Source organism: Chaetura pelagica, unplaced genomic scaffold, assembly GCF_000747805.2.
Source record: "Chaetura pelagica isolate M959 unplaced genomic scaffold, ChaPel_1.0 scaffold104, whole genome shotgun sequence".
Taxonomy (NCBI): Eukaryota; Metazoa; Chordata; class Aves; order Apodiformes; family Apodidae; genus Chaetura; species Chaetura pelagica.
This window is the reverse complement of record NW_009953786.1, coordinates 5762835-5780036: the sequence shown is the minus strand read 5'-3', so window position 1 is coordinate 5780036 and position 17202 is coordinate 5762835. Positions and strand designations below refer to the sequence as shown.

Below are 17202 nucleotides of genomic sequence, written 5' to 3'. Positions count from 1 at the left end.
ACTTTTCAGATTCACTCTTTCTAGGCAGCAAATCCTGTGCAGTCAAAATAGCAGTGCAAAATCATTGTGCTGTTCAATCTTCTGTTTTTTAAAAAAATAATGTATTTTTTGCTTACAACAGAGAACATCAAGGAGGATGTCTGATATCTACCTCCAGAGTTCCTAGAATTGCTTATTGAACTTTCCCTATCATATGTAGTTTTGGATCAAGAATCTTTCAAGTGAAGTTCTTGAAGCAGTGCTACTGGCTTGGTGAGGAGTGGCTGGAGAGCTGCCCAGCAGAGGGAGAGCTGCCCAGCAGAGAGGGACCTGGGGGTATTGATTGTCAGTCGACTGAGCATGAGCCAGCAGTGCCCAGGTGGCCAAGAGGGCCAATGGCATCCTGACCTGCATCAGGCCAGCAGGGCCAGGAAGGGGATCTTACCTCTGCACTCAGAACTTGTGAAGCCACACCTTGAGTGCTGTGTTCAGTTCTGGGCCCCTCACTACAGAAAGGACATTGAGCTACTAGAGCGTGTCCAAAAAAAGGTGATGAAGCAGATGAAGGGTTTGGAGTATATGTCTTATGAGGATCAGCTGAGGAAGCCAGGGTTGTTTAGCCAAGAGAAAAGGAGCCTGAGAGGAGACCTTATCACTCTCTATAACTACCTGAAAGAAGGTTGTAAGGAGGTGGGGATCAGTTTGTTCAATGAAGTTACAAATGATAGGACAAGAGGTAATGGCCTCAAATTGCACCAGGGCAGGTTTAGATTGGATGTTAGGAAGAATTTCTTCACTGAAAGGGTTATCAGACATTGGAACAGGCTGCCCGGGGCAGTGGTGGAGTCACCATGCTTGGAGGTATTAAAGAGTTGTAGAGACATAGTACTTAAGGATACGGTTTAGTTAAGGACTTGTCAGTGTTAGGTTGATGGTTGAACTTGGTGATCTTTAAAGTCTTTTCCAACCAATGTAATTCTGTGACTCTGTGAACACAACCAGGTGGGTTCTGAATGTCTCCAGGAATGGAGACTCCACAACCTCCCTGAGCAGCTTGTTCTGGTACTCTGTTACCCTCAGAGTAAAGAAGTATTTTCTCATATTTAGGTTAGACCTCCTGTGTACCAGTTTGTGACACCTTGTTCTGTCACTGGACACCACAGAGAAGAGTCTGAACCCATTCTCTTGACACTCAGCCTTTAGATATTTATAAGCACTAATGAGATCCCATTACAATGGGCAAAACCTTGTAAACTTACCTGGGGTAAGCTGTCCATGCAGAATATACGTTTGAAGACTGCACATTATGCATTGTGTGCGTAACATCAGCTATTTGTATCATAATGTATTTTAAATAAGGGATTTTTAAAACTTAGATCTAAGCAACATTTATTTCTCATTTGCTTTTATGGACAGCTATGTGTCTAAACCTCATGATTGCTCTCAGAATTATCAGTCTTCACCATGATCTTAGAGCACAGGTTTATTATTTTATACAAATAATCAAGTAGGGATGGGGGAAAATCTGTAGCTAAATTTTTTTTTAAGTCAGGTTATTTTTGCTTTGCTTCAGAGCTGTGCAAACTGTAATATGCATGTCAGTTAAACTGGTCTGGGGCTGTTTACCCATTCTGGGCATCTAGCCAGCCTAACTTACAAAACTGCAATTATCATGATTGTTAGGAGTAGTTTCACTTCTTCCTTTGGATTTCTTCTGCCTTGCTTCCTTTCTTCTTCAAGGAAGTCTTAAGTTTTCCTGTCAGTTCTGAGGAGACCCTGATTTTCCCCTTAGGGGTTCCCACAGAGACATGGAGTCGCAGAGGCACTCCAGCTCTCTGACAAGTGTAATCCTTCCAGAGGCAGCAATGAGCAAGAGTATCAGTCTTTGGGATCAAATCCCTGCTGGCCCCAACCAGCAAAGCCAGGTCTTGCTGCTAGGAGACCCACAGTGTTCAGGGATTTTTAATTTCACGGTTTAACACAGGATTTCTAAATACACATCTAATTTGAAGGCTGAGAGGCTTTGGCTTTTGTATCATTCCCCATTTATGGCCACACCATTCCTGTGACAGTTGCCAGCAGTTGGTTGTTGAATGCTCTTGAAGTGTATTAATGTCCCTCCATAAAACACGAATCAGAAAGAAAGAACTGGCACCAAGTGCTGGCCAGCAGCTTTGGACTATGCAAGTACCATGTAGCACCCATGGTTCCAGGGTCCCTGGGTAATGCAGTGTTTACTGTGCTGTTGCCTCTGGCCTCCAGCAGGAACAAGCCACTGCTATGTAATTCTTTTCCAACTCTCCCCAGTATGCTGCTTTGGCTAGATGTAGATGTGGCTTTAGCTAACAAGGAGAGCATGCTAGGGGGTGCAGTTTCACATTGCTGGGGTGAGCTGGGATCACAGCTTCCTTCAAGAGAAGGCCTGCAAGGTGGTGATAGCGTGTTGATGCAGTGGGGAAACGGGGCAAAGTCTGTAATCTTAGCAAAGTTGCACTCTGCTGTCTTATCATCAGTGATTTGCAGGGTCATGTATGGCAGCAGTCCAGGCATGGCGCATGGACGCCTTTGTGCAGCTCTTCAAGCAGAGCTGCTGGAACAGGTGTAAAAGATCCTCAATCTCAGCTGCTGTCCTCGCAGAGGAGCTCTGCCTCTCTTCTGTGTGTTTCATGTATGTTCTGGGTGGGATGCTCTGGTTCTCCCTTGTCCATATGAGTGTTTTCAATTTATGTTGAGGCTGAGAGAGAAAATCCAGCGCTTATCTGTCTTGTGACGTGTAGAGCTGAGCTGCTGTGTCTTCAGTGATAACATGTTTCTGGGGAACGTGCGTGAGTCCTTGCTGTTAGTGCTGGAGCTCTTCTTGGGTTACAGTTGCTCTTCATCAGTATGAACTTAGAGGAGCACTAGGAACATCAGAGATAGGGAAATAATTATGGTATGGCAGGTTACTATGGATTGCTGGCCAGAAATTTTCCATCAGGGAATTTCCTGGGTTCAAACCAACTTCTTGGGATACAAAACTCCGCTGAGTCTTTCTGAAGTCTCAGAATATAAAGTCAGGGACTCTGTGCATGTCTCTTTCCAGGCAATGGAAAACTACTTTCAGCCAGCCAACCTTTCTTCTGAGGAATATGGCTTATTTGATTATTTTCTATATATTAGTGTTAGAGGTTGCTTTATTACTTGCTTATTGGGTTTTGAAAGTTCAATTATAAAAATCAATTTACCAGAGGGCAAATTGAAAAAAAGAGATTTTAAGTGACATGCTAAGAATCAGTGATAACTGGTTCAGTGGCAAAATTGCAGTTTTAATGCTACTATGTCAAGAGCTGTCTAGAGACCTATGTGCCACATCTCTTCTTCAGCAGGTTTCACTCCCAAAGTGTTAACTTGCCACATGATCAATGAGTGGACGTATCCTGCTATTAGGAAGTGTCAGGAGGGAACTGAATGGCATTTTTATATAGGCTAACCAGAGATTTCCTGGAACTCCTCAGGTTTTCAGGTTTTGTGATATCTCAATAATAGCATTCTTGTGTGCTTACTGCTTTTCATTTAAAATTTTCATTTATGGCTTTTCCTACCATTTTTAATTGAAAACGGTGTTTCCAACCACTTATGTTTAAATTGTTTAATGTCCATTTGCTCAGCCACAATATCTAAATCTGTAAACAGAATATCAAAGAGTTGAGCGCATGTGAAAAACTACTGTTGCCCTCATCTGAAAGGCTGGTAGTGATGCTGGGGGATATCCTGAACTGTAGACCTCGATGCTTCATCTTTTTAAGGATTAAACACAATAGTCTATCTTCCTGTGCCAGGACATTTCAGAAGCATTTGGGATCTGAACTGTTTTTCAAGTGTTTATTCTACTTCAGAGCTGATTTATGTAAGGTCTCCAGATTTCATACTTTACATCATGAAGACTAAGAATTTGCAAGATCTTCTGTTGAAGGAATTGAAAATAATTCTGCTACCCCAGACACTAATACCAATAACTTCACATGCTTATGATTCAAAGGGAAAATAAATCTGTTTTCATGAGCTGAAATATTGTTCCAAAATGTCCAAAAGATCCTGGAGTTGTTGCCCCTGGTTACTCCATCAGGCTATTGTGGTTTATTTTGCTTCAAGAAAATTGGATGTCAAGACCTGACTTTTTTCTTTCCCTTCCCATGGATGCATGGACTTGTTTCATTTCTAGCCAGAATACAATTTTCTGTCAGCATGAATGAACATGTAATTCTTTTAAAGACATAAAAAAATGAAAGTGTGACTTCAGTTATTCCTAGACACAATATAATGCTGGCTTCACAAATACTGCTGTGGCTGTTACTGCCCAGCTTTTGAGATCTCAAAGTAAAATTTGCAGACTCTCGTTTTGACACAATTGATCTTTAGAAGCCTACCAAAAAGCAATCAGGAAAACTTGTAATACACAGGGAGGCTTTCTGTTGCTTTCTTATTTTGATCCCCTCATTTCAAGGGGCCATCAAGCTTAAAAAGCCTCCCAGCTCTCTGCATTGTTTTAATTTTGTGAATGGTTATTTAGCATCTAAAATAATTATTCTAGTACAGAAGTTCAGGGTTTATCAGGTTTCCAGCTTAAATTCCCACGACTGTTTCTGATTATAAAGCCTGTGAGAGGAAGGGTGGGCATGGTGGAGAGAAAAAAAGGAAGAAATATGGGGATGTGTCTGTCTTTTGACATTTGAACATGAAAATAATACTATATTATTTTGTCATTTTTACTTTATATCATGTAGTATATTTTGCTTTACAGCATGATTTCTGTAGAATTGTGTGTCTCAGTTATCCTGGCTTAGCAGGTGGTTTTAGGTTGGTCGGTTAGTTTGGTTGTTGTTTTGTTGGTTGTTTTAATACTGTTGGATTAAATATCCCAGCCTAACTTGACAAGCTCAGTGAATTCCAAAAACATTATGTTTGTAAGGAGCAACATATCAGCATTTCACAAAAGTTGCTACTGACAGCAGCCAGTTTACTCAGCATGATGGTAGTGACACTGAGGGTGGCCCCAGTGACTGCCTTTTCCCACTGAAACAGATGGTACAGTGGATTTAGTGAAAATTAATGAATAAGGGGGGAGGCAGAGAAGACAAGCAGGACTTTCACAATTGTTTATATTCTAGGTTTTGTCTGGCAAACAGAAGATTTTGCTGGAGACAGAAGTAAAGGGTTATAATGAATGAGTCTTGCACCTAAGAAATACTGGTTTATTACAGCATTATGAGTTGACTTCTCAACCTGCAGAGTTCTGTACCTGCTCTGTAGTGTGTGTTTAGTAAGTTATATCCAGAGGACATAGTAAATGTGTTCTATTGGACCTAAAGGCTCACACTGTCTTCTTGAGAAACCCATGAGGTTACATTTCAGTATGAGTGCCAGTGGCTGGATTACTGTTCAGCTTGATTGGTTGAGGCATATCTTGAAAAAAATGCAAAACTTCAAGGAGCTTGCTGAGGCCAAAGCAAAGCTTCAGGTACTGTAATTTGTTTTGATTAAATATTGCAATCCTCTTTTTCCTCAAATAAACAAATACATTATTTTTCTTTGATCTTTTTCTTTATGCTTTTTAACAGACAGGGTAAAGGATGATCCCTGTCTTATCTGAAGCATGGGAGTTGATCTGTACTTACCTCTGTTCTGGGTGATCTTGTATCATCCAGCACAAGATGTTGGGTTCTGAAAGCCTAAAGCATGTAGCGTTGCAGAGCCTGATGAACCTGTAGTTCTAGCCATGGAAGTTGTTTTCTGGATGATGATTGGATTGCTGGAAAATTAATGTGGTGGTTGTTGTTTTTGTGGGGTTTGGTTGGTTTTTTTTTTTTTGTTTGTTTTTTTCTTTTTCCCTTTTTTTTTTTTTTCTTCATAGAATGGTAGAAATTGAAAGGGATCTTTTTGCTCAAGCAGAACCATGTAGACTTGGTTGCCCAGGACCATGTTAATAATCTTTTTTAATATTTCCAAGGATGAAGATCCTACAGCCTCCTTGGACAATCTGGGCACGTGCTCAGTCACCATCGCAGTAAGAAAGTGTTTCCTGAGAAAAATCTGAAAAACGTTCAGGGGGAAACCTCCTGGGTTTCAATTTGTGCCCATTGCTTCTAGTCTTGTCACTGGACACCACTGAAAAGAAGCTTGACTCCGTCCTCTTTGTGCCCCTCTCTCCAGGTGTTTATGTACCTTGATGAGATCCCCCCAAGCATTCTCTGTGTCCTCCAGGAGATAGGAAGGTGGTTGGAGTCCCCCATGAGGTCCAGGGCCTGCAAAAGTGAGGCTTGTAGTCTGCATACTTTTAGGCATAGGTACTGATAATGTGCCCCACTCTTCGGTATGGAACAAGTATATGTCCACATGGTGCTCTTGTCAAGTGGATCTCTCCCAGCATTGAGGGCAGTAAGAATGAGGACTGAAGACAGAATAACTGCCATCCCTTTATTTCCTCATGCAGCTCCCTTCACTTCTTACCTGCTCTTTCTTGGTGGTTTCTAATTCCATTTACTTGTTTTTTTTCATGTGCTGGAGGGATGAGGAGGTCCCAAAAGAATTCCATCACCATCTTCTCATTTTGTATTACACATCAACATTTTTGCACATCAACATTTTTGCACATCAACTTGCTCTTCATCCCCTGAGTACCTCACAAGGTAATAGTTTGGTGTTTGTTTGTTACTAAGTCTAGTGCATGACTTAATCTGCCAGCTGTGTGCTCCATAAGTAAGGAAAAAAAGTGCAGAGACCTATCAGTGAAATACGTTTTGCTATACAGGGGCTCTCTTCCAGATGCTGCTTCTTTTAGAAAGGAAACTCCACCTGTGTGCCATCTTCAGTATGACTTATGGTTGCTAACTCAGGCTCTGCAAGACAACCTGTGTGCTGACAGCTACTGGCAGTTCCTTAGGATGGAAGAAACACTCTGCAAACTCTTGAGCTATCTCCTTCTGCTGTCTGCAGAAGCATACCTGTCATGTCCCAGATGAATGTGAAGTGCCTCAACTTCCACCAAGAGATCTAGGTGTGGAGTATAGGATCCGTTTATTGTAGAAAGTCTATCCTGTCCACTTGGCCAGAAAAAATGTTTTGTTGCTGCCTAATTCCCTAGATGTTTGCAGTCCTATTTTATCAACTCTTTGGATAAAGTATGAAATGTATCACTGACATGTTAAGCAGCTTCTAGCTCAGCATTATGTGTTGTTTTTTTTTCTATTCCAGGTGTGCTTGATTTTAAGAAATGAACCTAATCTGAAAATTATTTAATTCATAGAATCATAGAATCATAGAATCTTAGGGGCTGGAAGGGACCTCGAGAGATCATCTAGTCCAACCCCCCTGCCAGAGCAGGGTCACCTAGAGTACATCACACAGGAACGCATCCAGGTGGGTTTTGAATGTCTCCAGTGAAGGAGACTCCACAACCTCCCTGGGCAGTCTGTTCCAGTGCTCTGTCACTCTTACAGTAAAAATTTTTTTTCGGATATTCACCTTGAACCTCCTATGCTCCAATTTACACCCATTACCCCTTGTCCTATCACTGGTCAGTTCCCTGAACTGTGTTTTCAGAATGATAATGGTGCAGCTTCTGAAGCACAGAGAAGTGCCTTTTAGCAATGTCAACAATCCAGTGAAGGACTCGTTGAAGGAACCTGCTTCAAATCCTGGATTCATGCAAATTAGGGCATTTGAACAAGGAAAAGACCTATAGGTGAGTTCAGATCTTTAGATTACCCCAGAATATCTTTTTTTTGTAGGTCATTTTACCCAGGGCTAACACCTTGCTCTGCTTTCTATTTTTGCTCAAACTAACATGTCAGCAGAAGGTGTGGTGACATGCACACAGGTGGCTTTCAAACAGTTCCAGGTACATTCAATCCATGGCTCTCTGGTACTGTTCCTGACCAGGAAAAAAGTTATCTTATTTTACTTCCAAAAGTTAATATATAGTTATATAATATTACATAGCAACTATATAACTAGCTATATAATTAATAATATAAAGTTTATATATTTATTAAAAATAGTTGTTTATAGTTAATATATTAAGCAATTGATTTGGTAACATATAGGTAGGGTAATTGTTCAGTGGCACAGTGTGTATGGTTTCATCTGAACAACGGACTTTTTCCAAAGCCAGGCATTTACATCATCACCAACTTATTCAAATCTTAATATGCCAACTGTAGGAAGTGTAACAGCCTTCTGATAGTAACGCAAAACATGAAGCAAGTAGAATTATTGTTCCAGTTGAATTGCCTATGCCTTCAACTGACTTAATTCTAAATATCTCTAGATCCAGTCTCTGTTACAGTGAAGTGCTTTCATAATCCTCCATCTGAAAGAGATGCCGTCTATGCCTAAATGCTCCTTAAAGATGCCAGAAAAGGGATCTTTATATAAATTTGAGTCAGTCTCCAAAAGGTTTAACATTACAGAACTGTAGGTAAAGTATTGTTCCTTCTTCCTTTCAATAAAATCAAATTCAGTGAAGGAATTCTCACTTTACCACAGTGTTGTAGAGAAAATGACCCATCTTTAAGAGATTGCAAAGCAAGTTCTTTTAGAACTGTAACAAAATAAAGAGTAGAAAGAATACATATAGGAAGTCATTCTCCATCCTCCTCCTCTAAAACTTCCATGTAGTTTACAACTCTGTAATTTTTAACTTTTCATTTGAAGGAAACACTTAAGAGCTTATATAATTTTAACAAAATAAAACAAAGATCGAAGGCAAGATTTGTTTCAGCAACTCTTACTTTAAAATCAGAACTGAAATGGCTTTGAAAAAGACAACTCTATGAGAACCACATTTAAAATGTGTTAAGAAATATTAGTTTTATTTAACCAGTTTTCACAGCTGAATATTTATTCTATAAAAACTTTACAGATTGTACAGTTTATATATAGTTCAAACTACTAGAACAAAAAAGTAGGTCCCACAGATGCAAAAATACTGTACCAATCCAAGGTAAAGGCAGATTTACACACTGTACAGCTCTCCACTGGGAAGGGGAGGTGGGTCAGTTCCAAGTAAAAACTTCAAAACTGTACAAAAATAAGGTTTGATTTTCTTTTTCATTCTTCATAGTACATTCAATAAGATTGCAAGCACAGATACCCAAGTAATAATAGATATCTGCAGTCAGGAATCAATAACCACTCCTGAAAGGAATGCAAAATAGGTCTATTTACACAGGGCACTCTTTTACACCATACTGTATATAGTGTATATTTAAAATAATAAAAAAGCATAGACAAAGAACATTAAACATCTAATATAAGGTAGTTGTTTTTTTTAAAGGAGTTTTGTTTTTTTTTTACTTAATAGTGTGCCAAAAGAATTTTAACTTATTAAATAATATATTCTAAGTGAACCTAAAATTTATGAACATAAAATGCATTTTTGGTGTAATACATCAATGAAACCAGCAAGTAGGAAAAAAAGAACAAAGAACAAAACCCAAACTGTATATAAAGTAGTATTCTCACCCAGCAACAGAAGCACTTATGTAGTTATTAAAAAAAAAACAACAAAAAACCAAAACCAAAAAACCAAATAAAAAACAAACCCAGAGAGACTATTTAAAAACCCACTAAAACTAACTTATAACTTAGAATATTCATACATAAGATATTCAGTGATTCACTAATACTGCAAAACAAGCTTTTTTGTTTTTTGTTTTTTTTCTCCCCCCTTCCATTCCCTCCCTTTTCCCCCTCATTCCCCTTTCCCAAGAGACAGTGGTTTCTTCATGCTATCTGGGTAAGAATTAAATATATTCCTGCCCCTTTCCTCCCACCCCTCTATACCTACCCCCAAAAGAACAGTCAGAGTGTTTTCTTAGCATTAATCCTGAGCACACTCTCTTTTTGGGGATGTGTGTGATCTAATCTTAATAGGATTAAATACCCCAACATTTTAGAATGTTCCATTACTTGAGGTAATTCAACCTTCTTCTGAGACCGTGCCTCATATCTTAGCTGACTCCTTGGGCAGTGAAAGTGAGGGCTGGCTAATACCCGTTTCAGTTCTATATTCTAATGAAAAAGAAAAGCATTATTCCAGACTTCCCTGCCACACAGAAAATAATGCAACACCATTCACTTTTTAATCCATTCTCTATTGGATACAGTACTAGCCAAAGATAGCAAAAAACTAGAGCCTTTAAAGAGATGTTTGGTAGTGCACTCTATCTTTTTTTTTTTTTTAGCTTGTGTGTGTGTGTCTCTACATACACACTGTCACACATATTACGTTATATATATTTATATATATATAAAAGACATATATATATGCACACACATACACGTGTGTGTATATATATCTATATGTAACAATCAGGGAGAAAGGAGTTTTGTTCAAATTTAAGTGATACAGTACTTTTAAACCCCTTGACAATAAAAGGGGAGAGGGGGAGGGTCCACTCCTGTTCCCAAGCAGAGCAAGGGGTGAGTTTATATAGGTTTTTAAAATGGGCATATTTTGTTTGCCCTGATGTCCAAGAAATACAATTCCAGTGTCAATGGGCATCTCAGAACTCATCAATTTTCTTCTGCAGATACTTTAACATTGAGTCCAGCCCTTGTGCTGAGCCCCAGATTTTCTTCAACACTTCACACTCCTTTTCATTTGCCTGTTCCAAGTCCATCTTCATGATATTGCGTACTAAAGCTTTGGATTCTTCAAGTACCTAGGGAAAAAAAAGCCAAAAGGGAGTTGAGGTTAATGCTATGTGAGAACTGAGTGATGTGTGCACTTACATGGATGAATCATGAGGCTGATTGTGAACTTGAGCTTCATGGACATAGTATGACCCTAAGAAACATTTCCCAAGGAGTCTCTCTCATAGCATAACACAGCATTTTCTTTACCCCAAAGCAGCACAACTTACAAGTGCACTAAAATGTTGAAATAATGACAATCATAAAATTGTAGCTATGAATATCTATCTATCTCTGTGTATATATCTGGCTTTATACTGATAGCTAGAAAAAACTCCCATTTCGGTGAAGGCTCATCAGAAAACACTCTTACTTAGAGCTGCTCTATCCAGGCAGACCTTGAATCTCTGCAGCATTTAAAATAAACTCAAAAATATCATTGGCTTTTCCATTAAAAAAAAAAAAAAAAAAATCCCTTTCAAACCCATCAATTTCTAATGCACAAAATAGTTTGTACTGCATCTCTTGATCTCTTGTAAGAAAGCATCAAATATCTCTAGTTTTAGCTTTCTTTTGCAACTGCCAGTAGTGCAGACAACCATGAATGCACTATGTGTTTTAGTGTTCTTAACCACAACGTACTGTGGCATATGATAAAGAAGAGTCAGATACAAGCTGGAAAAAAAATAATCCGCAGAAACAGCAACATGCATAAGAATGTGTTAAAGGACATTGCTAAACTAAAATGCAGTCCTCCTTCCTTGAAAACCGTGTATTTGAAGACAGACATAACGATGTGGTCTAGTAATACTTGGATTCATTCTTATTAATTTCATCATAAAAATGCATTACGAGAAAATAAAGGAAACTTACAACTGAATTACATGTGACAAGTTCCTTAATTCGAACCATTACTTCTTGTGTGAATGTTCCCGGCCAAAACACTTGAGAGACGAGTCCTTTGGCACAAGCTTCCTGTGCAGTCAACTTCCTTCCACTGAACAACATTTCATTGGCCTGAAGGGATAAAAAGTTACTTCTGGTATGAAATGTAATGAGACAAAACTTGTTAAAGGAAAAAATGTTCAAAACAAATAAGGAAAATGCCTGCACTATTGGAAATACTTTTATTATAGCTCTTCCAACTTTTAATTAATAAGGAAAAATACTTGCCTACAGGCAGCTGGTCACTGTTGTTGGCTATGCTATGTCTGTAGTTATAAAAGTACAGAGGTTTAAGATTAAGGGTTAAATGTGAAAATGTCTTTTGCCATTTCCCATTCAAGAATGTTCATGAGTTCTAGCTTTCTTGCAGTATTGCTGACTTGATTAACTGTATGTGGGGTAATAGCTTGTAATGCCTGGCAGATTTGTAAACCAGCACTGAATACATTGGTTTGCCCTTTATAGGAATGTTAAATGCAGCAGCAAAATCTTTACTAAAAATCTACATTGTCTATAAATTATAAAGATAACAAGGTTTGGGTAGCAGATCTCCTGGGAACTGCTAGTCTTGTTAGAAAAAATGGTTAAAGATTTTGCAACTAAAATGTTTTTTAATACTGAAAATGTTTGAAACCTAAATATATAGTTTATTTTCAAAGGTCTTCAGCAGTATTTCATTTATGATGCAACATTTCATATAGCTGGATCATCTTAGAATTTGACCTCCAAAATCCACTGAGTGAGCAGGACATAGTACAATTTCTGATCAAATCCATATAAAACAAACATCCCTGGATTTTTTGGAGTTCAATATTTAACTGATAAACTCTCAAAAGCAGACTTAGCAGTCTTACTAAATGAAAACCACAGTTTAATGGTACAGGGTACCACACTCTATGCAATGAGGGAGTCTAGTTCTCTAAATCTTTATTTGTAATTGTCATATACTTCACTATTTAGAAGCCTCTCCATTAAAAGTTCATTCTACAATCATGTACACTCATGCTTTAATTCTACCTTTACTGAAGTTTCTTCTATAGTTAAACTCTTTTTGACATCTGCATGGAAATAGCCAGTGAAGATTAAAAACTCAATAATTGTCAACCTCAAAAAAAAAAATAAAAAAATTAATCAGTTTTACTGTTTCTTAATTACTAATTTACACTGAAAATTTGACAAAGCTGTCACTGGACTCTTCAAATATGGAAAATAAGGCTGTTATAAACCACCCAAACCTGAAAGGTGTAGCATTTCTGAGATTAAAATTATGCATTTTTAAATGTTTTCTAATATTGCAAGTTTTGGCAATTACTACAGCAACCTTCAGTTAGGGAACTCAAGTTACTGTAGGTAAAGGTCTTGGTATTGCCATTTTTTACATGAAGAAAATTGCAAACTTGTAATGAAATATGAAGTCTGAGTTCTACTGGCTGCCAGTTGGTTGCTGCCTCCCAGACCACTTGGCATGTAAAAAAGAGATGCTGCTCAGGACCTTTAAAAGTTTATCATCTGCACATCTCTTGTAAGTCAATATGAAAAGTTGTCATTCACACAGTTTAAAAAACAAACCTGAAACTAAAGATACAACTGATGTACCACTATAGTTCTACCTTCTGTGAAAGCAAAATCAAATATAAAAGGTTCATTAACTATCACACCCGTAGCTTTGGATTTTCCAGATTATATGTGAACAACTACTAACATTACCCAAAAAAATGAGTGATACGCATAAGTTTGTCTAAAACCAGGAATCATTTTCCTAAGGACATACAAGAACAAAAAATTACTCCAAAATAATTTTAAAAGATAGTTAACATTTGTATCAAAGATCAAAACAAGAAGTCAATCTACCTGGGACTTGGGAAAGGCAGAATTTTAAGTTAGCTGGTCAGGTCTACATATTTTTCTGATGCATCTTCGGTAACAAGGATAAAAATGCTAGAAAAACCTTAATTTTTCAAAAAGAACCTCAGTAGGAACTGCTGACTTCTCCTGAATGTGAAAACCCACAAATGACAAAGGTTCAGTTATCTTATTTTGCCATCTGTAACGGCATTAGCAGAAAATCTCCCATGGAATGGGAGTGTTCTTGGTTGACAGGTTTTGAAGGGAAATGTTTTGCTCTGGCATCTCCACTTTTGATCTATGCACAACGTATGGCAGAGTCCCACTGCTAAACAAGTTGTAGTAATATAATCAGAGCTTGCCTCTGCTGAGAACATTAACACACTTTGTGGTTTTACTTTCCAAGAAATATAATGCAACAATAGAAATTGAGATTATAAAAATATTTAATTAATATAAGATGCTTATTAATGACTTTCATTTTCTACTCAGTTTTTTGCCTTCCACAGAGGGACTTGACTGGATCATCCCTCTGAACTTCCTTACAGTGTTTTGGGGCTCACAGGGGACCTCTCATGCAAGCCCACGGGCAGTAGCTGCCATGGGACATCTCCACTCTCTTGCACTACAATCAGGACACAGCTTGTCTGAGGCCCTGGCTGCAACATGGTCTACAAGCACTATGGAAAAGTTTATCCCTCATGAGTGACAGAAAAGCATAAGGAATACTGCCAAGAGCAATAGGACCAACAGGGAAGCCCAGCATCTAAGGCTTGATCATATAGCTCCTGTGATCCAGGACCAGAAAACCAGACCAAGAGCTCCACAGCAGACACATAATAACAGACCTCCCCAAACAGAGATCACCTTAATCTCTCAACACTCAAATGCTCAGTTTAAGAATCTAAGATTCTTGGTATTCCCAATGCAGTATCAGTTTTGAATCCTAAGGCCTGGGCTTAACATTTTCAGTAATAAATGACCTCTGTTGAACATGTTCTTTGAAAAAAACCCCTCCACAGCAGACCTGCTCACCAGCAAAGACTGACAATGGTAGGGAATATACTTCCAAGAATCGTGCAACAGAAGGTATTTACGTAACTGCTGATGATAAAAAGAATGCACTGAATCTGACTTAGAGAAGTTAAAGGTGGGACTAATATTGCTGAATTAATATATTTGTATCACATTTTATCATTCATACAGAGGCCTTAATTCTTTCTTTTTATTGGATATTTTAATGTTTTTCCCCTACATGTTTCTAATTTTACTCATGCAATCTCTTCTTCCTGATGACTCCTCTCTCCCTTCTACAGCTAGAAGGGCTGCTACTTCAGTACAATTTTCAGTATGGATTCTGAATATGTTTCCTGAAATCTGCTGAATAAAGTATGACTTTGTCCTGTAGAGCACTGACATTGCTATGCTCCAGAGGGCTAAGGGACTTTTTTGTTTCCCCCCCCCGCCCCTCTTTCCATATATTTATGGAATTGTTATCACTGGAAACTTTAAATCTTTATATTTAAAAATGGGAACATTCACAAACACACATGAAAGAATATATATACTGGGGAAGAGCTTCTTGTGTTTTTTTTGTTCAACTTTTAAAGAAACAAAAAGTAAAAACCACAAGTCTCTAAAGAATGGGGATGGATGGATGGGATGGGTGGATGGCCAAATAAAAAGGGAAAGGAACAATCAGTAGTTTGAAACATGCTAAGATATTAAAGATACTCTTATAAAACTGTTAATCTCTTTCAGTTACCTTCTCTGTTCTCTTCTAATAACTAAATCCAGACATCACACAATTAGTCATTAGATCTGTTAGAAATGATATATTGATATCTGTATTTTTACATCAATACCTACAGGGGAAAATTGGCTTTTATAATTAGCAGAAACTTAGGAAAAGCAGGTGTATCTGAAAGTGCTCATTTAATGCTGCTACTGTTCAAATTGGAAGGGGACGTAGGGCTAACAGTTCTCAAAGAGCACAGCATAAATAATCTTAAGCAACGTGAAAAGTATGTAGATAGATTTTCAAATAGCTTTTTGTTACATTTGATGTTTTCATCTAATTGGAAGGAAAGAAAAGGGTTACTAAGTAACATGTAGCTTATGTACGTTTTCAGCAACAATGCAAACTGTTACCTTTTTTCTTTTTTTTTTTTTTTTTCAATCCAGCAATACTGTAAATTGAGTGCAAGACTGAAAAACCCCCATCCCTCCCAGATGTGATTTGGGCTATTTATTGCATAACACAGTGAGGAAGTTTGCCACGACTTCTTAAGAAGAAGTGCATGAAAGGTGAATTACTTCTTCTGCACACTAGCACGACACTGCTAACAGCAGATGACACAGGGCTCTGCTATGTAACAACACTGAGTATAGACCAGCCCATTCTCTGCTATGTTCTGATGCTGTGCTCAATGCAAGACACTGGTAGCTGGGCCTCAGGAGGCACCAGCAGGGAAGGTGTGTCCTGGTATGCAGGACACAACACTTCTGCCACCATCAGGGTTAAGGGTACCCATGATGTGGGATTAGGTCCTGTGCCTGCTTTCTGTTCTGTGCATGCAGGTGAAGACTAGGTTACAACAACATAGAGCAGAGATGCTGTACATACTGGTTTCTCATGACAAGTTTTCATGAGAGGAAGGAAAAATAAACACAACACAGCAAAGGTAAAAAGTCTTGACATCACTCTGGATAAATTATCACAACTGCATTGTGAAGCTGTCAGCCCTTACCCTGCAAGCTACTTACAGAAGCCAGGCCCATTATCCGAGGGAATGTGAGGGATGAACATCCATCTGGACTTTGTCCAAAAGTAGTGTAAGGTGTCTGAAACCAAGCCTTCTCATTAGCCCAAACCACATCACATAAAGGCAATATAGATGCTCCAAGTCCAATGGCTGGGCCATTTACTGCTACAATGATTGGCTTCTTAAACTGAATAAAAGTATTCACAAAATTCCTGAAGAGAAACAGAAACATGCACTCACTCACTACAGACACAGAGAGAGCAAAATACACCACCCCGAAAACTCAGTAACTACTCATCTCCACAGGAACATCACTTTCAAAACCAACATGATCTAACCTTCCCTGAGCAGGGAGTTAGCTTCATGGGTGAGGGAGAGCAGTGGATATCAACTCCCTAGGCTCAGGGTGAGGCCTTCAGCACTGACACTTAGTCAAGCTGTTTGATGGATGAGCTGGATGAGCAGATGGTGAGGTGGACTGAGAAATGCCTGAATGGTTGGCCCAGAGGGTGGTGACCAGTGGCACAAAGTCTAGTTGGAGGTCAGTAATTAGTGTTGCACACCAGGGGCTCAGTGCTGCATCTGGTACTGTTCAACAGTTTCATTCATGATCTTGATGATGGGGCAGAAATATGCTCAGCAAGTTTGCTGACAATGCAAAACTTGGCTGATACACTAGAGGGTCATGCTGCCATCCAGAAGGACCTCAACAGGCTGGGAGAAGTGTGCTGGCAGGGATCTCACAAAGTTCAACAAGGGGAAAGGCAAAGTCCTGCACCTGAGCAAGAATGACTCCAGGCACCAATATATGCTGGAATCCAAACAGCTGGAAAGCAGCTTGGCAGAAAAGGACTTAGGGGTCCTGGTGGACACGAAATTGAACTTGAGCCAGCAATGTACTCTTGTAGCAAAGAAGACTAATGGTATCCTGGCCTGCATTAGGAGGAATGTTGCCAGCAGGTTGCAGGAGGTGAGCCTTCCCCTCTGTTCAGCA

The 17202-nt window shown here is 38.9% G+C and overlaps 1 protein-coding gene across 1 annotated transcript in view; it reads right to left on the bottom strand.

Moving 5' to 3' along the window:
• Positions 1-10523: 10523 nt before the first annotated feature.
• The window catches only part of CDYL (chromodomain protein, Y-like), a 63147-nt gene continuing 56468 nt past the window's right edge, over positions 10524-17202 (bottom strand). The window contains exons 5-7 of the mRNA XM_010000972.1: positions 16210-16420; positions 11527-11670; positions 10524-10682 (exon numbers count right to left, since the gene is read on the bottom strand). Coding sequence (XP_009999274.1) covers positions 10524-10682; positions 11527-11670; positions 16210-16420 — 514 coding nt within the window. The remainder of the gene's footprint in view (positions 10683-11526; positions 11671-16209; positions 16421-17202) is intronic.